This window comes from Lucilia sericata, unplaced genomic scaffold, assembly GCF_015586225.1.
Source record: "Lucilia sericata isolate MDLA Ls3-8-SP2 unplaced genomic scaffold, ASM1558622v1 Contig000017F_arrow, whole genome shotgun sequence".
NCBI classification, from domain to species: domain Eukaryota; kingdom Metazoa; phylum Arthropoda; class Insecta; order Diptera; family Calliphoridae; genus Lucilia; species Lucilia sericata.
The window spans coordinates 207,553-235,325 of NW_023994056.1; the positions used below are offsets into that span (position 1 = coordinate 207,553).

General features: G+C 26.1%; 2 protein-coding genes across 8 annotated transcripts in view; both read left to right on the forward strand.

The window, feature by feature from the left end:
• LOC119606221 overlaps window positions 1–27,773 on the forward strand; it is a 261,582-nt gene that overhangs the window by 206,294 nt on the left and 27,515 nt on the right. For 4 of the 7 annotated variants that reach the window (XR_005231633.1, XR_005231632.1, XR_005231634.1 and 1 more), the window contains one exon: window positions 22,778–22,908. Coding sequence is in view for 2 of the 7 variants with exons in the window: in XM_037959657.1 (XP_037815585.1) it covers window positions 19,731–19,938; window positions 22,778–22,961 (392 nt within the window). In the remaining 5 variants the exon portion in view is untranslated. Of the gene's footprint in view, window positions 1–19,583; window positions 19,939–22,777; window positions 22,962–27,773 lie in introns of those variants that run through there. The other 3 variants (XM_037959657.1, XM_037959652.1, XR_005231629.1) reach the window with 3 other exon arrangements.
• On the forward strand, window positions 440–12,069 carry LOC119606250. Its single transcript, XM_037959684.1, has 3 exons — window positions 440–1,141; window positions 9,125–9,293; window positions 11,278–12,069. The coding sequence occupies exons 1-3, from the start codon at window positions 967–969 to the stop codon at window positions 11,462–11,464; spliced, it is 531 nt and encodes a 176-aa protein (XP_037815612.1). The 5' UTR covers window positions 440–966; the 3' UTR covers window positions 11,465–12,069.

Genomic DNA, 27,773 nt, shown 5'->3' on the forward strand with positions numbered 1-27,773 from the left:
ATCTATTATTTTTATTTTGACGCAACAAATTTTATTCATTTGCATGATAAAAACGATCTTACAAAACACTTTATGATATGAACTAAAATGTTAAAGTATTCTTATGTTAGTTTTCATTAGATATTAGAGTTTCTGGAAAGAACATTATATTTTTAACCATCAACATATGTTTTGTTTGGGACCCAAGATCTTTAATGTTATATGTGGCAGAGCGAATGTGTGTGTGTTTTTAGCAAAAGAAAAAATTTGCTCGCTACCTGTTAAAAACCAGCTGTTTTACTCTCTGTTTACCTGTTATTAAAATTAAACAACAAAAAAAGTGTTCAAGTAACAAACATTTTAAAAACGAGTATTCATGCTCTGGCTGTTGGTAGTATGTACTACGCTAGTACATTATACAAATTCAGCATTTGTATTTTTTAAATGGGATTGTATTGCTTGACTGAAACTAGCTGACAGAGCTAAGCTTAGTTGAAAAACAAACGAGCCATAGAGTGGACGGGCTGACGGACAGACACGCCAATTAAAGCCTAAAAAACAGATATAAAACGGAAAGGAACGGTTACGAAAATTAAATATTTGAAAAAAAAAAAAAATATATAATTAAAATTGACTGAAAGTTGAAAAAAAATTAAGCTTAAAATTTGCAATATTTGTTTGATGAAAGAATAAAAATAACCGCATTAATATTTGACCAGGCTGAAGTTTAATAATAAATGCTAAACGCGTATTAATGCCAAGTTTGTTATTCAAATATTTTAAGAAAGTCTATAACCAACCATAAACAAAATAATAACAATAACCATAAAAATTATTTGCGAAAGTATTTTGGAGTGAAAAAAAGTAAAACAAATTGTTTAAATAAATTTGTTTTCACTCTAAACAAGTGCAAAAAAAGTGGTATTTTTTTTTGGGGAGGATATAAGAATTTTTGTTTAAAAAATAAATATTTTTGAATTTAAAAACATGGATGTAGCTTGGCGTTTTCGTATAATAATCTTCACCGCTTTGGCCTTGATGATATTTGGTGATTTTTTCGGTTATGGTGGCATAATGCGTGGTGTTAAATCTGATCCCAATCAGCAAACTGCGGGGGCTGGCAAATTTCAACAGAAAAATGCCGAAATTGAAATCAGTGAAGGTAAGTGTGTTTTTTTGTTTTATTTATTTTATTTCCTTAAGTTTTAGTTATTAATTATTTTAAGTTTTAAGCCTTTAAAAGTTATAAATAGCAATAAAGCCATAAAATATATCATGTTTTAAAAACTCTTCAATGAACAAAACAATACTGAAGTTATAAACATTTTTCTTGTTTTTACAAAACACTAAACTGCCTTATTCATAAACATTTATCAAAGGTTTATAGTATGCATTTTGTATGATAATTTGATTTATAAACTTTTGATAAAAGTTTATGAATAAGACCCTAAAAATGTATAAATTATTGTTTAAATATAAAACTTTAAAAAGCAGCGCATTAATTTACATATAAATTCGTTTAAAAAAATGAAGTAATCTTTAATTAATTCCATTTATAAAAAAAATCAAAACAAAAATAACACATGATTTAAAAAAAAGAGGTCACCTCATTTTTTTTTTTTATTTTCTATGAAAAGAAGATGACAAAACTCAATTGCATTGCAACTTCAAAATGTTAAAATTTGAATGAAAAATTTCAACAAGTCTTGTTGTTATGTTTGCCATCATTATTATCTAATACCACAATTTGACCACAAAAAAAAATTAAAAAAAAAAATAAAATAAAAATATTATTGCCTCCAGTTAAAACTAAAAAACTTAATCATTTTTAATATGTTGTAATAATATAATTTACTTGTTTTTATGACTGTTTTTTTGTATTTCCTATGCGGCAAGTTATACAACATTCACATCCATTTACCAAGTGTTTGTAGTACAAGTACCTGGTTACCACATACTAGCCACAACTTTTATTGAATCACTCTAAAAACGAATAAGAAATTAAAAAACTTGTATAAACTTCTTTAAGATAAACAAATATTTTTGTTAAAAAAAAGTAAATTTTATTACTTTTATTAACAATTTCTTTAAACAAAAAAACAGCACGATTTGTTTAACAAGTTAAGGTTGCTGGCAGTGGTTGCTACATAATACTGCCATTGCAACTATTAACTATATCTACTACTGTTTTGATTGCTCTTGCTGCTGCTGTTGTATTTTTAAGGTTCATTGAAGGTGAAAGTGAAAAATTATCTTTGTTTTTGTTCATGAAATGAAATTTTATTTATGTTTTATTTATTATTTATATGCCAATGATGTGTAAAATAAGAGAAACGTGATGTCAATGACGGAAAACTTAAAATAACACGCAAAACAAACAGAAAATTTTGTAAATTTGTATTTAACAACTAGTAGTCGTTGTCTTTTACAGCCAAAGGCTAAATAATGTTGTTAATTTGAAAATCCAACAACAGTGTTGTTAATACATAGTAATTTTCAATTGTGTGTAAAAATTTTATTGTTATTAAAGACATAGAGTGGTTATATTGTATTCAAAAGTTGTGGAAATTTCTTGTGCAATTAATTTGAAAAAAGAAAATCTATTATATACAGTAGATTATTTTCTCTTAAGAAACTTAATTATAGCTTAAAATTGTTTGAATTATCATCCAATGTTCAACAATTCAGTTTTTGGAAGATATTTCCTCAAAATTTTCCTATCAGTATTCCTGAGAGATGTAATATCTGCAATAGCATCTCTCACTTTCTAATCTACACAGGATCTATAAACAACTAAATCCATTTGTTCAATTTTGTATAGAATACACAGAGGGGAAAAAGACGTTTTAAAATTATATATGCCTGGTTTGAAATTCACGTTGTCGAAGTATCTACGGATAGTTGTCAAATCAACAACAAAAATATAAAAAATACATGACATTATAAAATGAACCAAACAAAATAATAATGTGTTACCAAAGTGACAACACTATGTTGTCAAACAGAACGTTAAGTTGTCGCAATCATAACGATGCATTGCCGTAAATGACAACAATGCGTTGCTGCAATGATAACGATGCGTTGACAAAATTACAACTGGCTTGTTATTTAAATTTTATACACATCCGTTGTCTAAATATTAACAAACGTGGTAGGCTCACCATCATAATTAAGTTCGAGCTTATTCGATCTGAGCAGGTCAACCAACAATGCGTTGTTGCAATGACAACGATGCGTTGTCGAAATTACAACTGGCTGTTATTTAAATTTTATACACATCCGTTGTCTAAATGTTAACAAACGTGGTAAGCTCACTTTTGACAAAGGATAGTATCAATATCGGTACTTTTCTACCAGGTTCTTCCCTCTGTATGTACGTAAACGTACCATCATAATTAAGTTAGAGCTTATTCGATCTGAGGAGGTCAGCCAACAATGTTACAATAACAACGATGCGTTGTTACAATAACAACGATGCGTTGTCAAAATTACAACGGTGGTTGTCAAAATGATAACTAGCTTTTATTTAAATTTTATACACAACCGTTGTCTAAATGTTAACAAACGTGGTAAGCTCACTTTTGACAACGGATAGTATCAATATCGGTACTTTTCTACCACGTTCTTCCTTCTAACTAAGTTCGAGCTTATTCGATCTGAGGAGGTCTACCAACAATTCGTTGTTACAATAACAACGATGCGTTGTCAAAATTACAACGGGTGTTGTCAAAATGATAACTAGCTTTTATTTAAATTTTATACACAACCGTTGTCTAAATGTTAACAAACGTGGTAAGCTCACTTTTGACAATGGTTTGCATCGATTTCAGTACTTTTCTACCGGATTTTTCCCTCTGTATGTTCGTCTGAGTACTATCATAATTAAGTTTGAGCTTATACGATTTGAGGAGATCAACCAAAGGATTTCATCGTCCTATACACAGTTCCATTACTCACTTTCCTCTACACATGATTTACAATTGGCTAAATCCAGTTGTCAAATTCTGTAGAGTATACATAACATCATAATTAAGTTCGAGTTTATACGATCTGAAAACGCTTCTCGTCATCCTCTTGATAACCCATAGCATTTCGTGGTCCTATCCACTATTCCATTACTAGCTTTACTCTACACTCGACTGAATCCATCATAAATAAGTTCGATCTAAAGAGGCTTCTCGTCCTCCTCTCCTTAGGATCAAACCATAGGACAGAGAAATTCAAACCCCTGTCTAAGTTTGAAAAACCTTTAATATCTCATCTTTTCAATAATTTATTTAAAGTTGTAACATTTTAAAAATGGCAACCTAATCAATTTTTATTACAAATTGATATTAATAAATACCGATTTGTAATAAAACCGGAATGTTTGTTAGAATATTTTAATTAACTTAGAATTCATTTAGTTATTAACTGATAATAACTACTTTTACTACCACCTCAATTGCTTTAAAGGGCAAGTAATTTGTATCATTAGAAAATATTTTAAATTTTTAATGAAATTCCACAAAATAACAAACATTTTTTTCTATAAATACAAATTAAACTGGAATTTTACAAATTTGAAATTCAAATTTCTTTAAAAAAAAACACACATTTATTCCCTGCAATTTATACCTGAACGAAAAGTAACACATTTAAATTATGATGGCAGGTAGTAATTTATATTCTTAACAAAATATTTAGCAACAAATAGAATAATTACTTACTTCTGAGTAAAAATAGATTTATTTAGGAAAATACAAAATTACAAAAAAAAAACTTCCAAATGACAAACGGATTCTATAGCAAATGGATGGTAATTCTAGAAATGTTTGACACCACAATTTATAGGAATTTTTTTAAATTATAATTTAATTAATTAAGATTTTTTTCAATTTGTTGCCAAAACGATTACAGGTTTATTCTACAAAAACATTCCATTATATGAAATTTATAACCCGATTATAATATAACGTCAAACAAAAATTATAAAACGTAATAACAAATCATAAACATGTACGTATTTAAACCATTTATGAGTTGAATGAACGTAATTACACCTTCTAAAAATGTCTATAACTTAAAATCCGGCTTTATTGATCTGTTTTTACAAAAAAAAAACGTTACAATTTCAAAAACAAGCCTGACTAACAGACAGTAATTGTTGAGTTAAATTGAACTTAGTTCAGTTGTTGGTTTTTTTAAACCAGTAATTATACGTTTTAAATTAATGGTTTTAAACATTTGTTTAAGCTTTTTGTTCATACAAATAATTGAAAAAATTTAATTTTTGAATATAGAAAACAATTAGAACAAAATGATTTTTATAAGTATTAGTTGTTTGAATTAATAAATGTCTTAACATATAGTTTTTAGAATTCTGTCTGCTATCTTTTATCAATAAAAGCCCATGTTATGATTGGATTTATGTTCATTTAATTATACATATCTCCCGGAAATGTTGCTAAAGACAATATTTCTCGTTTTCTACTAAAAATTTCATATCGTCATCTCTATTTGTTTGTTTTCAAAACTCTATAGCTTTCGACAACAGGCTGCAGACATGTCTAGAACTTATGCGGAAGTATTGTTTAGAAAAAATATAACAAATTAATTTTATTTAAAAGGAGTGACTGGCTATTCTTTAATTTATAATAGTTTAAGCCAGAGTTCGAAATTTAACCAAAACCTCCTAGCTTAGCATATATTAAAACCAATTACTCATCAACCGGTAAATAAACTCTAAATCAAAACAAATCGAAAAGCATAAACAACTATTCTAAATTTCCTTATAAATAATTCATTACTTTTACTTTTTTTGTTAGACATGTTAAACATAAAAATAATTTTACATAAATTATAAAATTTTAAAAACCAAGAGTTGCTTAAAAGTTGTTAAATTATTTAAATTATAAAGATTTAAACCACAGATGAGCAAAAAAAAAGTAAAAAATAACAAATAAAAATTGGCAACATAAATTTTTTATTTTATTTTTCTCAATACCAGCAAGGTTAAAGGTTTAATGAACTAGTGATTTTTTTTGTTTTTATTTCGAAATGTTAAAATACAAAATAAATTTTAAAATAAAAACCAAAAAAACAGTAGTAAAACAAACAAATCTTTAAAGTAAAATATATAATTCTTATGAAAACAAAAATATTCATAATGAGAATCAATTAAATTAATACCTACGTCAATACTACACGCACGTGTAACTAGTGGAATTTGATATTTAAAGTTAATACACGAGATCATTAAATTGTTTTTATTTTTTTTTACTTTTTTCTCAATAATTCTATTGATGAGATGTTAAGTTAATTAAAACGTGCTGAAAGATAGTAAGTACGTGTTTAATATGCTCGGTTTACAACACAAATATTTCAATATTTTAAAAACTTCTTATCATATTTTAACAAATTCTTTAGCTGTTTAAAATCTCCACAGAGCTATGAACTCATAAATTTCAATTAATCCGTGATAATTTTAAACCTGAATTTTTCAAATTTGTTATTCTCAAATTATTCTCCAGCCTAAAGATAATTGCAGTTTACTAATCTAAAAGTTATTAAATCTTAATTATTCCACTATGTAAAATGTTTTGAAAATTAATTTTCAATTTCCGAAATACTGTGATTTAATTCACAAATAACAGACTTATTGGCGCCTATGTCCACATACTTTCGTGCACATGCTTTAATAATATACTTTGTCATTAAATCAATGTAATTTAGCTTTTTTTTCTTCGTTATTTATTACAACAATATTTACAACAATAAATAGAAAATTGTTCACTCCCTTCAGCTTAGTGATTAGTTTGTCAGCTGGTTTGAGAGCGTAGTGACTATAGCTTAGCATATAGATTAGATTAGCTTAAATTATAGTCCAGACTGTAATCCTTATTATTGCCTAGACTATAGTTCAGACTGTAATCCACACACACACATAGTTCAGAATAAAGTCCACACTATAGTTCAGACTTTAGTCAACATTATAGTATATACTATAGTAAAGACTATAACCTGATCTATAATCAATAGTCCAAGAAATAGTCCAAACTATAGTCCAGGAAATAGTCCATACTATAGTCCAGACTATAGTCCAGATTATAGTCCAGACTATAGTCCAGACAATAGTCCAGACAATAGTCCAGACTATAGTCCAGACAATAGTCCAGACTAAAGTCCAGACTATAGTCCTGTCTATAGTCGAGACTATAGTCGTGGCTATAGTCCAGACTTTAGTCCTGATTATAGTCTAGACTGTAGTCCTGACTATAGTCCAAACTATAGTCCTGACTGTAGTCCTGACTATAGTCTAGACTATAGTCCTGAATATAGTCTGGACTATAGTCCTGACTATAGTCTGCACTATAGCCTATAATCAAGACTATAATCCTGTATAGTTCAGACTTTATTCTAGATTATTGTTCAGACTATAGTTTATACGACAGTCCATACTATAGTTTAGACTATATTCCAGACAATAGTCATGACTATAGTCTATAGTTCAGACTTTATTCTAGATTATAGTTCAGACTATAGTTTATACTACAGTCCATTCTATAGTTTAGACTATATTTCAGACAATAGTCCTGACTTTAGTCTTTACTATAGTCTTGACTATAGTCCATACTATAGTCAAGATTATAATGTTGCTATAGCTTACGCTATAGTAAAAACTATAGTCCAGACTATGGTGTATACTATATATATAATAATCCTGTCCATAATCTTTACAGTAGTCTAGTTCATACAGACTTTAGTTCAGACTATCCTTATTATAGTCCAGACCATAGTTATACCATATGTCAAACAATAATCTAGTAAGAATTCTAGGTTATAGTTTACAATTCAGACTGTTATCCAGACTACTGTTCAGTCTATATTTCCAAATATATTTATAATCAAAACTATAGCTCCTCCTAAAGTTCACACAATAGTTCATTTCGTTTTATTATGAGGTATTCTGATATGTTATAGGGTTTACAAAATGCGATCAATTACATTTAACACTTTTACGTAATCCATTCACATTTACTTTATTATGCGAATATTGCACTTTAAACTTCTCGTAGCTGTCAACAGAAATTTAGTTGTTTTTTTGTATTTAAATAATGAAAAGAAATTTGAGTAATATGTCATAATTTTTTACTATAAACAAAAAAAAAAGTAATTACTAAAGCTATATTTTTTAAAATTCATTGTTTTTTTAATGATATTTTTTTTAAATATACTTTTTATGATTTAAGTGTAGGTACTTAAAAAAAACAATTTTTTTTTTTTCAAAAATTCATTGACAAATGACTTTTTAGAAAAACAAACTTACTTACATAAATACAAACGTAGACTGATATTAATACATTGGCATGTAGATATATAAATACATCTGTTTATTTAGCAAAAAAATGGCTTTTTATTATTTAGTTTATTGTTAATTTAACATTTTACTGAAGGTTAAGAACCACTGTTATAGGCACTTTTTTATTTTTTTTTTTTTTTTTGCTAAATGAACAGCTTAAATAAAATGCTATAATTTATTTCAAGTGATTCAAGTAATTTGTGTGATTTGCCAAGAAATGTATTAAAATTAACATTTAACACTTTGGTGAGCTTTTATATTATTTGTTCTTTTATATTTGAATATACCAATATAAAAGTTAAAAAGTAACGCTTGAAAAATTTTTTGCAAAAAAAATATTTTCCGGGTTCCATTTTTCAAAAAAAAAATAATAATAATAAATTTTATTTTATATACAAAAAAAGAACAAAATTAAATTCAAATTAAAAAGACTCAAAAAAATGATTTTCCATTAAAAATTAAATCAAAATTTTTAAAATTGTTAATTTGAAATACTTGTTCTTAAACATTTCGTTTTTGTTTTTTTCTTTAAAAATTTAGAAAAAAAACTAGTATTTCACTTTTGTAAGAATCCATTTATAAATTTCGTATCTATATGCAAATAACCTTGATTTTTTTTATACAACTCCCTAATTTATTTCTTTGTTTATTTTTATTTTTCATATTTATTTAATTATTACTTATTCATTAGCAAAACTCAAAAAAAAAAAAAAAATTTTTGCTAATTATTCATAAACATTCCTACAAATTATATTTAATTATTTTAAAAACAAAACCTGTATGTTTGAAATTGACGTATTTCAGATGCTGATTTAACTGAATTTTCAACAGCTGCTCTACAACAGAAACGTGTAAAATCCCAGCTGACAGATGCCATTAAAGACTCCTGTCTGCCCAAAATGTTGTGTGAAATGGCCTCAAAACCGGAGTATATGTTAACGGAAAAAGAAAAGGATCTTATGCATCTAATAAGGTAATTATGAATTTAAATTGGCTATATATAAACAAATTAATCTTGTGGCGCCTTTTCAAATTAAATGCAAATTTTTTTCGGTGAATTTCTCACATTCTGTCTGCTTAAATATGACGCATTTTTTACTTTTAACTCATGAATATTCAAAATTTCTTAATAATCTTAAATTATTGTATTATGTTTAGAAAGATTATTATTTATTTTTTAAAAACAATTTTATTTTTTTGTTGGATTTAAACTAGTTTTCTTTTGTTTGTTTAATTATTATGCAAAAATGCAGCCAAAATGTTGTAGCAAACAAACAAATAAATTCTATTTGTTTTGATGATGATAAGCACTTTTTTAACAACGAAAGTGTTAGGAACAAATTCTTAAATTTCGTTTTATAGATGTCAGAGTAATTTATTTAAAAAGTGGTTTAATAAAAACAAGTTTTAATGTTCGATATTAGCAAGAAGTAATAGTAATATTTGTGTTATAATATACCAAACTGGTTACTTAGACACAGTAAAGTATCAAAGCCACTTGTCACCCTCTATCTGTCAAAAAAAATCACTTTGAAACATTTACTATTCTATTCAATATCATCGGGAAATCTATTTTCAATAAAAACTACATTCTTAACGGTTCATTTTCATAAAAATTTATATTTTATGTTTTTAAACGTTCTTAAATATTTAATGTATAATAATAATATTTTTATTATTTTGCAAAATATTCGCAATTATATTTTATTAGTGTTGTTGTTGCTTTTGTTTCCATTTCACTGATTTTCTAATACAAAATGATTACAGTAATTTAAAAATTTTTATATTCATAACCTCGCACTTGACTTGAAGGCAATTTGTTTAGAACAAACGAATAGTCATTTCATTTTTTTATAATTATACTCGAAAACTTTATAGAAAATAACAACACTTTTAGAATAATAAACTTGAATTCCAAGTGCTTTTATTCTAAAATAAGAAGAAATACACTAAGAGGAAATAGATAGATAGATAGATAGATAGATAGATAGATAGATAGATAGATAGATAGATAGATAGATAGATAGATAGATAGATAGATAGATAGATAGATAGATAGATAGATAGATAGATAGATAGATAGATAGATAGATAGATAGATAGATAGATAGATAGATAGATAGATAGATAGATAGATAGATAGATAGATAGATAGATAGATAGATAGATAGATAGATAGATAGATAGATAGATAGATAGATAGATAGATAGATAGATAGATAACAGACAGACAGATAGACAGACAGACAGATAAACAGACAGACAGATAGGCAGACAGACAGACAGACAGACAGACAGACAGACAGATAGATAGATAGATAGATAGATAGATAGATAGATAGATAGATAGATAGATAGATAGATAGATAGATAGATAGATAGATAGATAGATATATAGATAGATAGATAGATAGATAGATAGATAGATAGATAGATAGATAGATAGATAGATAGATAGATAGATAGATAGATAGATAGATAGATAGATAGATAGATAGATAGATAGATAGATAGATAGATAGATAGATAGATAGATAGATAGATAGATAGATAGATAGATAGATAGATAGATAGATAGATAGATAGATAGATAGATAGATAGATAGTAGTAAAAAAGATTAAATTATAAATAAAATTTTAAAGTTAGACCTATTTTCTCAGTGTATAAAATAATTACCTGATAAAATTGTTTAGTAGTTTATTTTAATTTTTTTTATTATATTATATACATTTTTCAAAAACTAGTTTATATTAAAGCACAACAATACAGATTTTGTTTCTAAGCAAATAAAGGAAATTTAATTTATATTTGGTTTGAAAACCAAGGCCACTATTAAACTGTTTAAATATTTGCTTACAGTTGCCATCTGTCTCTCAGTTTGTTTAATTGTTTATTTACATTTAATAATAAAAAATCTGTGTTTGTTTTTTTTTTTTTTTTTTATATTTTTTTGCAGATCTTCGTCCATGTCTTTGGCTATGAATGGTGCTCCCAGTAAATGGCATTTTGCCGCTCACATGGGAGAACTTTTGCGTTATACTGGCGATGAATTAAGTGGACCAATGGGTTGTGCCAATTTATGGCCAAATTGTCCTATTAGTTCTAAGAAATTAATGAAATTGTCCTACAAAGTGAAACTTTAAAAATTTTGTTAAAGAAAACTAAAAATGTGATTTTATAGGAAAATTAAAAATTAAAAATTCTTTAAATTATTGCCAAGATCTTGAAAATTTAAACGTATAAATAATTTTGTTTTAAATTAAAACCTAATTTTTAAAGTTTCCTATATTTAATAATTTATGTTTAATTTTTATTACTATTTTAAAACTTTTTTATAAATTTGGCTTTTGTATTTATTTTTTTTTTAATTGCTTGTGTAAATATTTTTAAGCTTTATGTATAGTTTAGTATACGTTTTTAAAACAATAAATTTTTTGTTTTAAATGTTTTAAGACTTATTTTAAAAAGTAATATTTGTATGTATAATAGTAATACTTTAGTTGACAAAAAAAAAAAAAAAAAAAACTTGTGTTTTTTTTATAATGAGAAACTTGTATACTAACTAGTCTGTAATTTTTTTCTATCTATAATTTAAGCATAGTTTTGTTTAGTTTATTTTTAAGTTTATGTAAATTATTTGAGACTTTTTTTTGCGCTAACAAAAGAAAATATATTTTGTTAAGTAGTTTTGTAAATACGAGTGAGAATTTATATACAAACAAAAAAATTAATAAAATGAGCTTTTTTCGAAAACCCAATAGGAATTTTATTTGTTAAAATATTCAAAATAAAAAATTGCTGTGAAATTTAATAAGAAAATTAATGTGTTAATATTTTCTAATTATATTTAACAACATTTTTTATTATTTGATTAATTATTGATGAACTGAAAATATTTTTCGTTTTGAGACCACACGGTAAACTAGACTTCAATCCAGACCTAACAGTAGCCTATGATTTAAACTGTAGTCTAGTCTACAGTCGAGATTATAATACTAGAATATTGTTAAGACTATAAACCAAATTATAGACTAGACTGTATTCCAGACTATAGACTAAACTACTATTAGCCAAACTACTATTGTCCAAACTATGGGTTTTTGTCCCGACTATATTCATACTATAAACTAGACTATAGCCCAGACTGTGCTAAAGACTATAGCCCAGACTATAGACTTAACTACTGTTCTTATTATAGACTAGACTATAGTCTACCGTCCATTCTACAGACTAGCCTATAGCACCAACTCTACACTGGGCTATATTTCTATATAGACAATGCTATAGTCCTGACTATAGTCTACAGACCTTAGACTGGACTATAGTCCATATAATAGATTACTCTATAGTCCAGACTATAGACTAGACCACTGTGTAAAATATAGGCTAGACAGTAGTCCAGAATATAGTCTAGTCTATAGTCTAGTCTATAGTCTAGTCTATAGTCTAGTCTATAGTCTAGTCTATAGTCTAGTCTATAGTCTAGTCTATAGTCTAGTCTATAGTCTAGTCTATAGTCTAGTCTATAGTCTAGTCTATAGTCTAGTCTATAGTCTAGTCTATAGTCTAGTCTATAGTCTAGTCTATAGTCTAGTCTATAGTCTAGTCTATAGTCTAGTCTATAGTCTAGTCTATAGTCTAGTCTATAGTCTAGTCTATAGTCTAGTCTATAGTCTAGTCTATAGTCTAGTCTAGTTTAGTCTATAGTCTAGTCTATAGTCTAGTCTATAGTTTAGTCTATAGTCTAGTCTATAGTCTAGTCTATAGTCTAGTCTATAGTCTAGTCTATAGTCTAGTCTATAGTCTAGTCTATAGTCTAGTCTATAGTCTAGTCTATAGTCTAGTCTATAGTCTAGTCTATAGTCTAGTCTATAGTCTAGTCTATAGTCTAGTCTATAGTCTAGTCTATAGTCTAGTCTATAGTCTAGTCTATAGTCTAGTCTATAGTCTAGTCTATAGTCTAGTCTATAGTCTAGTCTATAGTCTAGTCTATAGTCTAGTCTATAGTCTAGTCTATAGTCTAGTCTATAGTCTAGTCTATAGTCTAGTCTATAGTCTAGTCTATAGTCTAGTCTATAGTCTAGTCTATAGTCTAGTCTATAGTCTAGTCTATAGTCTAGTCTATAGTCTAGTCTATAGTCTAGTCTATAGTCTAGTCTAGTCTAGTCTATAGTCTAGTCTAGTCTATAGTCTAGTCTAGTCTAGTCTAGTCTATAGTCTAGTCTAGTCTATAGTCTAGTCTATAGTCTATAGTCTAGTCTATAGTCTAGTCTAGTCTATAGTCTAGTCTAGTCTATAGTCTAGTCTAGTCTAGTCTATAGTCTAGTCTAGTCTAGTCTAGTCTATAGTCTAGTCTATAGTCTAGTCTAGTCTAGTCTATAGTCTAGTCTAGACTACAATTCAGATCACGTTAATGAAACTGCGTGCATGTCCTCTGCTAAATGTTTCCTGAGTAAAAAGCCAATAACAATTCACCCAATAATAGCATGCTTTCTTAACAACTTGTGACTAATAAATAACTCTTACTCATTGAGAAATATTTAAACAGTTTTGATCTTTGTATTTCAATTAATTATTATTAATTACTTTAATAATAACTAAATTATTTGTAATTTAAGGTTATTTAGATTGCCCAACTGGTTGCAAAATGTAAAAGTACGATTTATGTTCATCTTGTCAATCATTTAAACTGAAAGTGAAGTTAATTACTTTAATTATTTTACCAATTAAATATCAAATAACTTTGTTTTAAACCTGATTTCTAGTCAATCTGGCCAGTATCCGGCTGATATGATATATAGGGCATAACGTGTTAAATTATTTTGCAATAATTTTATTTAATAACCAGTTGATGGTTTTAGGTTTTTTTTTCATATAATTTTCAATATTGCTATTTAATTAAATTATACCAAAGCGCCCTATAGTTTTGATTATTTACATAAATTTACATATAATTATAGAATTATTTCAACTGTCAGCAAATCAGTTAGAAACAGCAATTGTGTTGACCGGCAATTATTTATTATCTATATGAAATAATAGTTTAGAAAACATGCTAAACATGAAATTTATTTATAATAGTTTCTAGAACACGTAGAACACAAGATAATAACTTCCTATTAGTCTATAACAAATTAATTTAGAAAAAAAAATTCAAATTACAATAAATTGGGTAACTTGGTCAAAACAAGTAGAGTGCATAAATTAAATTAAAATGTTATATTTTAATCAAATTATTTTAATGTAATTTTTATTTAAATAACATAGATTAAAAAACTGGTTTAAACAAAATAATTACACTACATATTGTGGGTTCAGACAGTCATTTATTTGTATATACATAGTTACAAATCAATATGTTTCTTTAATTTTACCAACATATAAAGCATACTTTAAGGGAGTTGAACTGTAAGTAAAAGCATTTTTGTCTCTTTAGTTAACGATCTTCAAACTGCTTAAATAGTTTCTATAATTTTGTTTAGCAGCATATAAATTGTCATTTCCTTAATAACTACGTTTTTTTATATATTTAATAAAAATTTATATTTTTGCCTTTTACTGCATTCCTAGTTATTGTAATTTTTAAGTGTAAATTATGAAACTTTAAATTTAAAAAGTTATATATTGTAGTAATAATAAAAAGACTTAAAAACACTCTTACTAGGAAGCGTATTATCACATCATATTTTAAACCACTTGTTGCTGCCAGTCTACTTCTATTTAATCACGTAGACAGACAAATTCAAGACACCTTTTATAGCTATAGACTATTTCTTCCACCACAACCAAACACAATAGAAAAAACTATTTAAAAAAATAAAGAAAAACAACATTGCCAACTTAATGCATTATGTAACCATGATCAAATACACTCGCATACACATGTAGTTTATTTGCAATAATTGTCTGCAAGACTTGGATAGTTAGCAAGCACAAATAGCTGTGAGAGAAGAGTTGCCATGGCTGATATTAATGTAGACATTTAGGTATAAACAAATTTTTATGAAGAGAAAATTGATGGAAAATTGACTTTTGAGAAAACATATTTATAAAAGGATTGAAAAGTAAATTTCTATATAGAAAATATTTAATCGAAAATTTTCTATAAAGATAAAAAGAAAATCGTTATCAAAAATGTTCTATAAAAAAATGTAGCAAAATGAGGAAATTATATGGAAAATATTCTATAAAGAGAAAATTTTATCTACAAAGTGAAAATTTTATCGAAATTTTATTAAAAGTTTTCTATAAAGAGAAAATTTTATGCAAAACTTTCTATAAAGAGAAACGTTTATCGAAAATTTTCTATAAAGAAAAAGTTTTATCGAAAAATTTCTATAAAGAGAAAATTTTATCGAAAGTTTTCTATAAAGAGAACATTTTTTAGAAAAGTTTTTATAAAGAGAAAGTTTTAACGAAAATTTTTCATAAAGAGAAAATTTTATCGAAAGTTAAATTAAAAGTTTTCTAAAAAGAGAAAATATTCTATAAAGAGAAACTTTTATCGAAAATTTTCTATAAAGCGAAAAGTTTTTATCAAGAGAAAATTTTATTGAACGTTTTCTATGAAGAGACAATTTTATGGAAAAATTTCTATGAAGTGAAACTTTTATCAAAAATTTTTTTAAAGAGAAACTTTTATCGAAAAGTTTCTATATAGAGAAAATTTTATTGAAAATTTTAAATAAAGAGAACATTTTCTATAAAGAGAATCTTTTAATGATTTTTTTTAATGATAATTTTTTCTATTAAGAAAAGTTTGATTGAAAATTTTTTATAAAAAGAAAATTTCTCTAAAGAGAACATTTTATCGGAAATTTTCTAGAAAGAGAAAATTTTATCGAAATTTTATTAAATGTTTTCTATAAATTTTCTATACAGAGAAAGGTTTAACGAAAATTTTCTATATAAAGAAGTTTTATCGGAAAATTTCTATAAAGAGAAACTTTTAATGAATATTTTCTTTAAAGAAAAATTTTATTCAAAATTTTGTATAAAAAGAAATTTTCTGTAAAGAGAACATTTTATCGAAAATGTCATCCAGAATTTTCTATAAAGTTTTGTATAAAGAGAATATTTTATCGAAAAATTTCTATTAACAGAATATTTTAACGAAAATTGTCTATAAAGAGAAACTTTTATCGAAAATATTCTATAAAGAGAAACTTTTATCGAAAATATTCTATAAAGAGAAAATTTTAATGAAAATTTTCTATAAAGTGAAAATTTTAATGAAAATTTTCTATAAGGAGAAAATTTTATCGAAAATTTTCTATAAAGAGAAAATTTTATCGAAAATTTTCTATAAAGAGAGAATTTTACCGAAAATTTTCTATAAAGAGAGAATTTTATCGAAAATTTTCTATAAAGAGAGAATTTTATCGAAAATTTTCTATAAAGAGAGAATTTTATCGAAAATTTTCTATAAAGAGAAAATTTTATCGAAAATTTTCTATAAAGAGAAAATTTTATCGAAAATTTTCTATAAAGAGAACATTTTATCGAAAATTTTCTATAAAGAGAACATTTTATCGAAAATTTTCTATAAAGAGAAAATTTTATCGAAAATTTTCTATAAAGAGAACATTTTATCGAAAATTTTCTATAAAGAGAACATTTTATCGAAAATTTTCTATAAAGAGAACATTTTATCGAAAATTTTCTATAAAGAGAACATTTTATCTAAACTTTTCTATAAAGAGAAGATTTTATCAAAATTTTCCTATAAAAATTTTCATTAAAGAGAACATTATATCGAAAATTTTCTGTAAAGAGAAAGTTTTATCGAAAAATTTCAATATATAGGAAATTTTATCAAAAATTTTCTATAAAAAGATAGAGGATATAAAGAGGAAATTTTCTCTTCAAGAGATAATTTATTAAGGTAATTTTGTAAATTCCATTCGTACAATTTAAAATAACTTGGCAACTCTAACACAGTGCGACTAAGTACCATCAAACTTGTTGGTATACATTTTTTTTTTAACTTATAGTTTCTCATTGTTTTTTGCTTCACTTTTGAAAAACATGCATTTTGACCGAATAGCGGAGGTTGGTTTTTTTTTTTTTTTGTGTTGCTGTTGCCGTAAGTAATTGCGTGCCGTTGCACCATTGCCTTAGTTTTTTTTGTTCGTCTTCTTCTGGTAGCTGTTGTTCAACGTGGTGGTTTGCCTACTTTTTTGCTTTCGCCTGGTGTCTGCACAATTATGGTGCAAGAGCGGGAAACTACTAGTGATTTCTATAGTAAAACCTACTTTTTTTTTGGCAGGAATAATATTGAATATTTGCGGTTTTTATGTTTCGTCTTTTTATTTGGTTATATATGGTATTTTGTTTTGGTAGAAACAAAAAAATACAATTAACAAAGTAAAAAATTGTTTTTGGGAGGAAATTTCTAGTTGGTATTGTTACCGAATATGCGGAAATTTTATGCAAAACTGGTTGGTTGTCTGTAATTTTGAGCGGTACTATGCGGCGAGGTACGATTACATTGTGCTGTGCCAAAGTCATAGAAAAAACATATAGTCATATTTGTTATTATGTTATTTCAAAAGGGGAGGTGTGTATTATTAAGTAATAAATGCACTTAATATGGGAAGTATACCGTAATATTTTTTATTTTTAGAAAATTGTCGTTAAATTTATGATTTTTAAAGAAGTTTTGAGAAATACTATATATTTAGAAAACTTTTTGTTTTTGAATGGTTTTTAAAAAAAATTTGCATTTTTGATCATTTTTTTATAGAAAATTTTGATAATACTTTATTTTAGAAAAAATTTTCAATCAATGTACTATCTTTTAAACAAATTTTGATGAAATTTGATGGATGAAAAGTAGAAACTTTACAAAAATGCTTGGAAACCTTCCAATAATTTTTTATTGTGAAAAATTTTCCATAATTTTCTATTTTTAGAAAATTTTTAATACTTTTTTATTAAAAAAAAAAATTTTTAATTCTAAAAAATTTTCTATGAAATAGCTTGGGAAAATGTTCAATTAATTTAATATTTTCAAATTTTTTTTTTTATTCAAAAATGTCTAATCAATATTTGCATACCAACTTCCCCACCATAATTGCCTTTTTGGGCCATTAGTTAGCAAATTTGTTTTAATATCAAATTAATGACAACATAACCTTAAATATTTACTAATGCAAAAAAAAATAATAATAACAATTCCCCACGAATTTCATAATATTCACCGTAAATGTAGACATATTGCAGTTTTACAATTAATAAATCGAACTCATAATCAGCGATGGCCCAAAACCAAAATACATTCGTCAATAACTACAGCATTTGAATTTAAATATATATTTTTTTTTATAGTCTATGAAATTCAAAATATATGTATATGACTTTAGAAATACAAATAGTTTTCGTTTAAGGTAGGTCCGGTACATTACACATGCGGTATTCAGAGCCAAAAAAAAAAAAAAAATAAATAAATAAACAACAAAACACTTTCACTCGCTCTCGATACCAAAAAAAACTTAAAGCTCTTCTATATTTATTAATGCTCTTATAACAATAACCAAAGTAGTTTAGTGACTAAGAAAGAGTTGCCATTTTTTATACAAAATTTCAAATATACAATGGGAAGAAAATTTTACCTCAAAGTGTCTTTTACAATTCGAATATAAGGTTCAGATTTGTACTTATTCAATATCGATCAAAAATTTAGTGATTCCCTTCCAATCCCAATACCTAGGGTAACCCTAATCACAGCCTTTTTGTCATAAATAAGTAAATCACAAAAAAACCCACACTCACACCTTCATCTTTACTCTCTCAGCAAACAAAAACTATAACTTAAAAAATTTGGCCAAGAGAGAGAAGTCGTAATACAACTTCCAAAGTACTTTGGAACCTTGTAATAGTAGTAGTGTACATATTATTAAACATTACATTTATTTTAATTAAATCATAATGTCTACTAAAAAAATACCTACAAAATTTTTATACGTTTAAATAATTTGGCGGTTAACCACATTTTAGTTATTTGTTTATGTTTTTTTTCATACGTTTCTTATAGTATTTGTTATTGTTTTATGGTTTTTAGTTAAAATTTAAACAAATATGTCGTTTTATTTGTCATCCTCTCCCTGTTTTAATTTTCGTAAATAAGACTCTTGTCTTTTTGTTAAGTTTTGATTTTGTTTCTTGTGCAAGCCAGCCATCTACTATATGTTTAGGCCAAGTTTGTTAGTTATTTTAAGCAAAACTTGTAATCAGTTGCAGAAATTCGTTGCTTAAAAGCGGTAGTACCCTAAAGTGGCAAAAAAATATATATATAAAATTTTAATAAACAAAACAAAAATATTTCTTACACATTTAAGTGTTTAACATATTATTAAAATAAAACTAGTTAATAAAACCTGTTAACAGATTTTTAAGAAAATTATCATCATGAATCTACAGCAAGTGTTTAGTTTAACCTTATTACCCTGCTTATATGTTTTATTTATTTTACTGAGTGAATTGGTGGAAAATGGCTTGGCCCAAAATCCAGATCCTTTATTTGAATTACCCGTACAGCTGGTGGGTTTTCCGGTGATTGTATTGTCTGTACGTTTATCGCAGTTTGCCAAAAAGTTGGCCTATTCTTTGAATCCAAGTAAGTTGTAGTAAGATTTTTTTGGTTTAAAAGATAAAAAGACAGGATTTTAATAAAACAATTTTCAAAATACAAAATTTATCGAAAAATGTCTATAAGAAGTGAATTTATGTAAGATTTTCTATACAAAGAGAATTTATGGAAAATTTTCCAAACTAAATTTAAAATGTATAGAAAGAACATTTTAAAGAAAATTTATCGAACATTTTTTATAAAAAGACAATTAATTTATCGAAAACTTTTCTATAAACAGCGAATTTATCGAAAGTTTTTTATAAAAACAGAATTTCTGAATTTTTTTTTTATAAAAAGAGAATTTATCAAAAATGTTCTCTAAAAAGAGAATTTATGGAAAATTTTTTATAGAAAGAACATTTATCTAAAATTTGTCGTTAAAAAAGAAATTATCGAAAATTTTCTATAAAAAGAGAATTTATCGAAAATTTTGTATAAAAAGAAAATTCATCGAAAATTTAGTATAAAAAGAAAATTTATCGAAAATTTTGTATAAAAAGAAAATTTATCGAAAATTTTGTATAAAAAGAAAATTTATCGAAAGTTTTCTATAAACAAAAAATATCGAAAGTTTTCTATAAAAAAAATTATCGAAAGTTTTCTATAAAAAAAAAATATCGAAAGTTTTCTATAACAAAAAAAAAAAATATCAAAAATTTTCTATAAAAAGAAAATTTATCGAAAATTTTCTGTAAAAAGAAATTTTATCGAATTTATCGAAAATTTTCTATAAAACGAGAATTTATCGAAAACTTTCTATAAGAAGAGACTTCATCGAAAATTTTCTATGAAAATAGAATTAACCGAAAAGTTTATATAAAAAGAGTATTTATCGAAAAGTTTACTAAAAAAAATTATCAAAAATTTCCTGGAATTTATCGAAAATATTGTATGAAATGCTTCTCCTTTGTGAAATATTTTATAAAAGAAATTTATCGATAATCTATATATATAAAAGAGTAGCGTTACTGACTGACTGATTCATCATCGCACAGCCCGAACGGCTGAACCTAGAATCATGATATTTTGACAGTAGATGTTTTTTGGTTATGTAGATCCACTAAGGATTTTAAATGCACCATAACTACTCTTAAAGTCAGCAGACGGGTGTATGGTACTTTTTTGAAATTCGTACTTTTAAGAAGTGAAAATGTGCAACAAAGGTGATTTTGGTACCTTTTTGGCCCTTTTTAACTTTTTAACTAAAAACTTAATAAAATTTTTTTAAATATTTTGGATATATCTTCCAAAATTATGAGACACCTGTTTCGTACTTTATTAAAATTCAGTCCTTTTTGGGTGTAAAACTGAGAAAACTGTATTTTTGGTACTTTTTTAGCAGATTAAGAAAACTTTTTCGACTTTTTTGGTACTTTTTGAAAGCACACTTTTTCTGAAACAAATGAATGCAGATATGAATCGTTTGAGTTTTATCTGTGACATATATAGATTTAAACACGAAATATTTTGTAAACTTAATTCTCGATAAAGTCTATTCCTAGACTAAAAGGGGGAAAATGGTACTCTTTTTATTAGTACTTTCCACAAAGATAGAATTTATTCCACTTTTTTTACTTTTTCTTTCTTCAAATGATACTTTGTACTGGTATGAGTTCAAAACACATGATTGTTAAACTTACTCGGTTCTTTTTGAATGTGATTCTTTAAGAGAGATCTTTTTAGTACTTTCTATCTTTCAAATGATACTTTTTTAAGAAACATAAACATTATAACATACATTGTCCTGACTGAATAACAATCTATAAGTGGGGAATCTTTGGTACTTTTCCATTCTTTAAATAGTACCTTTTGGATTCTCTATAATGGGGAACCGAAACACATGACATGTGGAAGCTAAACGAATGAAAATAAAAATACACGCTCCTTACTGAATGCGAATTTATTCACGTAATAAATTTTGATAATATTGTATATAAAAACAGAAACATTAAAAAAACTTTAATCAAATAAAATTTTCTGTAACAGTTTTTTTCCTCAAAATAAACACAGTATTATAAATGCACTCTTGAACTGATTTTTCTTTCCTCATCCCTGCCACACTCAAAATTCTTAATGTTAACTAGAGAAGAAAAAGCTTGAAAGCTTTGCACTTGACATTAGGCCTTTTAACCCAATTATTTTTGTTGTATTTTTTGACGTTACCAAAGTACTAAACAACAATAAAACAATAACCCTTAAAAAACCTCTTCTCAGCATATGGTTGTGTACAAGTATCAAAAGGTCTTTAACTTTAGTCACGGCACGTACTTATAACTTCTTCGAAATAAATTTGTTGCTATTATTTGTTTGTTTTTTATTTAAACGTGGATTTTTTTTATTCAAATGCATATAATAACAACATACGATAGATACATGTTTTACCAATAACTCTGAAGAGGCTAAAAAGCATAACAAAGTATACAAGAAATATAAATATAAAAAATACACATAAAAATGGGTCAAGGCTATAGCAAAAATCAACAAGTTTGTTTGGGGAAATACCTCTACATGCTAAGTTGAAGTAGATACTTACCACTACCAAGTAACATATGTACGTGAAAAAATACCTTAAAGATTCATTTACATATACAAAAAAAAAATATTTCTTGAATGAAATTTTAAAAAAAGTAACAATATTATTATAAAAAAAAATATAAGTGCTATGACATAATAAAGCATGAGAGTTTTTTAAATAATACAAATAGGAAATTGTTTAGATATATGTTAAAATAGCTTGAGATTTTATTACACCAAGTTTAACCTTCAATTATTTATTTTTCTTTCAATTAAATTGAAATTGTGTTTTTTTTTTTCTTCTTTACAGATACTTACCGTGCTCGCAGCAAACGTGATACCGCTCTATTAGCATACGATGCTGATGTTGCTCAAAAGGAAATTTTACGTGAATTTGGTCCTAGAGCATGCATCTTAGAGGAACCTTGTCGCATACATGCCTCACGTCCCGGACGTGCTTCACAAACTAATCTTAATTGGCAAGAAGTTTTCAGGTAGGTCATCAAACTCTTTTGTTGTTAACAAATAACAACAACAACAACAAACTTCTTTATTTTTTATTTTTGTATATTTCAATGAGTTTATGGCTCATTTGTTATTGAAAAAATTGCTTTGTTTTTGTTACACTCGAAAAATTTGCTTCGTTAAAAAAAATTTATTATGGGAAGTTTTTTTGGACTTAATGGGAAGGTAAATTATGTTAATGTGGAAAATAAAACTTAAATATTTTATTATTTCATTTAAAATTAATTGGAGATAAAACTGAACCTTTAAAAAAATGTAGTCAAATAATTAAATTTGATGTGCCAGGCCCTGAATAGTTGTTTCCCGGGTAATATTACTATAACATGTTCAATCAGTTCCGTATTATGAATCATTTAGTTCGTAGCCCCAGTAATTACTTCCAAAAAAAATTATTAAAATGTTAATGCTCATTTATAGGTCTTCATTTAAAGTTTTCTGGATACCTCTTTTCGGTGTCTGTCTTTCCGAATGTTTTATAACATCAAGTTTTTCTTTAAGAATCCAAAGAAATTACCAAAAGAAACTTAAATTGTAGTTCATAAACTCAGACAAACGATTTGAATCATTACTACTCTCAGCAAGTTTAATCAATTGAAAAGCTTAAGATTCACTTGAAATATAACAGATCGATTTTTATGACCTTTCCATTCTAACATTCCCTATTATTGCAATGTCACCGTTTACATGTGTAATGAGTTGAGATTTTTCGATAGTTTTTCATTCTTTCTTAACAACATTTACCGACGACAGAGTACTTGATTTTATTTTTTTATAGATTTTTTTTTTTTTTTTTCGTAAAATGTCATTGTCAAATGCATTTCATTTGTTATTATTGCTTTAGCTAGATAATACTGTTGCTGCATTTGGTGGTAACAACGACAGCAGCATGTTGTTGAAATGTTTTTCAATCAATTTTTATTTGAAAAGTGCCAACTCATTTGTGCATAATTTAATGTCTTCTTCACTTGTAAAACTCTAAGATAAAACATGAAAAACTTTGTCCATATATTAATTTCGTACAAAAAAAAACTTCTAAAGATGTTGACAAGAGTTAAAAACGTTGTTGGTTTGTTTGTTAAATTTGTTGGAAAAGATTTGTAGTTAGTTGTTTTTTTTTTTTTTTTTGCTAAAAGTATAAAAGAAAATTGAAAAAATTTACATTAATGAGCAATTTTTAGAAGAGTTGCCAAATTAATTTTTAAAATTTAGAAAATTTTAAAAGATCAACAATTTTTCTAAAAGAAATTGTAATCTTTTTTATAATAGAAAAAAGTCAAAAAGTTTCTATAAAACGAAAATTTATCGAAAATTTTCTATAAAACGAAAATTTATCGAAAATTTTCTATAAAAAGAAAATTTATCGAAAATCTTTTATAGAAAGAAAAATTATCGAAAATTTTCTATAGAAAGAAAATTTATCGAAAATCTTTTATAGACAGAAAATTTATTGAAAATTTTCTGTAAAAAGAACATTTATCAAAAATCGTCTGTATAAAGAAAATTTATCGACAATCTTCTGTATAAAGAAAATTTATCGATAATCTTCTATAAAGAGAAAATGTGCCTATAGAAAGAAAATTTATCGAAAATTTTCTATAGAAAGAAAATTTATCAAAATTTTTTGAAAATTTATCGAAAATTTTCTATAGAAAGAAAATTAATTAAAATTTTTTGAAAATTTTTCGAAAATTTTCTATTGAAAGAATTTTATCGAAAATTTTCTATAGAAAAAAAAAAAATTAAGAAAATTTATGGCAATTTTTTTTTTATTAAGAGAAACGGGGTTGGACTCAATTTATCAATAGGGGCCAAGTATCTAGGGACCTTCCTCGACCGCAAATTGTCTTGGAACAAGAATGTTGAGAGTGTAGAGGCTAGGAACTTATTTAGACTGTTTGAATCAGCTGACTATTTGGTTACCGCCTTAGACTTCGGTGTAACACATTCAATAGTGATTCCTAGTAGGGACGAGTGGATTGGGTCTGAAGTACTTTTTGAGAGGTGTGCAGTCTTTACTAACGGATCCAAGATAGAATCTGGTACAGGGGCCGGATTTTATTTGGTTGATGACAACATAACAGTGTCCTATAGACTTCCGGATGAATGTATCGTCTTTCAGGCGGAGATCTTGGCGATCCAGAAAGCCGTACGATGTACTGGGAGATGTAGCAGGGTGTGACATTTTAAACTAAATTTATATTAAATTATTTTATTAAAATAAATTTTTTTGAAAATTTTCTATAATAAGAAAATTTGTTGAAAATTTTCTATAGAAAAATTTATCTGAAATTTTCTAAAAAAAAAGAAAATTTATCTAAAATTTTCCAAAAAAAAACGATCATCAACTTTTTATAAAAAAATATCGAAAATTTTCTATAAAACGAAATTTGATGAAAAATTTTTCATAAAAAGAACATTTATCGCAAATTTTTTTATAAACTGAAAATTGATGAAAAATTTCCTCGTAATAAAACATATATCGAAAATAATCTCCTTTTCCTCCATTGTCATGTAAAAATATTTCAAAAAACTTCTTCAACTTTAACTGATTTCCCTTTAACTTTATTATTTCATTTGCACATGGTTTTTATAATTCCTGATTAACGTTTATTGTTCGCTAAAACGCAAAGTTAAAAAGAAAAAATACAAAACTTTTTACGATTGTTCACAACACAGTCATATCGTTTAATTCACTATTGCGCAAGAAAGAAAGAAAAAAAAAATAAAACAATTTTTATTTTCCATAATTTTATGATCTGAAATGACAATATACATAAATTAAAGCGTAAGAAGAAAAATCAATAAAAAAAGTTATAGTTGCTAAGATTTTTAACAACTATTTTTGCGCTTTTGTTCTAAAGACACTGACCTTACGCAATATAATAAATATTGAGGTACTAAAGAAAACAAAGAAAGTTTAAGGGAACTATAAATGTAATGCAAACATTGAAGTAATAAATTTACACAGAATTTTTTCAAAGCATTTATTTAGGATAATTAAATATTGCAGAATTTAAGGAGGAAAATATACAGTTTTTTCGATAAGAAATGAAAATTTATTAAAGTAAGAGTTTATATACAATTTAGGAATTTATAATAAATTTAACCCAAATAATAACTATTTCCAAATTTTATCAGTTTTCTATAGAATTAATTTTTTTGGTTTAACTTAAATATCTGTTGTTAATACATTCTCTAATGGCTGCCATATTAAAGCATACTTTTGTGCGTTTCTTTGTTTTGTCTGTACAACAAAAAACTTATATTAAATTATAATTTACTTATTTGTTATCTGGGACTTAAGTTTGACCACAATTTTTAATCATATTTTGTTATTATTAAATTTTATAAAATTGTTCCTTTTCCCCCTATTCCAGTTAGCAGTCTTTATATAATTACTTTTGTTAGTTTGCAAAAAAGAACCTTTGTTCAAACAAAAATATGGCAGGACATTTGTCGCATGTAAATAAAGGAATTACTGAAGACTGCTAACTCCATATAGTTACTACTTCTCTCTCCATTACCCTTAAAACAAGCAACAAAACCTTGATAAATTTTTGAAACTTAATAACTAAAATAAACTCTTACTCTCGGTGATACCAACTCCTTCCACCCAACTTTCCTAGAAAAAAACCGAAATGAAAAATTTTTGAATTTGTATGCATGCACTTGACATATGTAAACTTTTTCTACTCTATTGTATTGTTGTAAGTCTTATGTTTAAATAAGTTCAACATTATTATTGTTGTTGGAATGGAGAGTGTGAAATGTTACCGTTTTTTTTTTTTTTTTTTTTTTGTTTTGTAGTAAAAATAACAAAAATATATGCAAATATTATCATCGTATTAGAAACTTTACTTAAAGTGTTTGTTTTTGTTGGAGTTTTTTTTTTCTGAACAACCAGCTTATTTTAACAATGTGTTGATAATGGTGTTTTTCTACACATTTACATAAGTGTATTAGGGTGGCACATATTGTAAAAATCTAATAAAATACTAAATCAAATTGATTTCATATTTATTATACCCTTCACCTTCACGAGTTTATATAAGTTTGTTATTCCGTTAGTAACTTCTACAACATAATTTTCCGACCCTATAAAGTATATATATTCTGGATTCTTATAAATAGCAGAGTCGATTAAGCCATGACTGTCTCTTAGTCGGTCTGTCCGTCCGTCCGTCTGTCTGTGTGTGTGTTGAAATAAATTTTCTGAAGACCCTAGATATCTTCGGGATCCAAATCTCAAATAATTCTGTTAGACATGCTTTTGAGAAGTTTATTATTTAAAATCAGACAAAATCTGTCCATAAATAACTGAGATTTGAGCAAAAATCCAAGACTATCTCTGAAAATTTCATCAAAAAAGAGAATGTTAGTGCATGCTTTGAAAAAAAACAACAACAACATTGTATTGGAAAAAAACGTATGTTTGGATGTATGTTGGTTTCATTGTTTTGTGTATTTTGTTTTTGTTTGTGTTTTATTTCGTTTAGCGTAGTTGTTGTAATGGTAGAGTGTGAAAAAATGAAATAAATTGAAATTGTATAAAATTAATCTTTTTTTAAACACACTATGGTGAAGGGTATATAAGATTCGGCAAAGGCCAATATAGACTTCCTTGTTATACCCTACATCACTATAGTAGGGAGAGTATTATGCGTTTGTGCTGATGTTTGTAACACCCAAAAATATTGGTCCTACATCCTCCTATGTCCGTCTCTCCGTCCGTCTGTCTGACTGTCTGTTTGTCTATCTGTTTCACACTCTCCATTCCAACA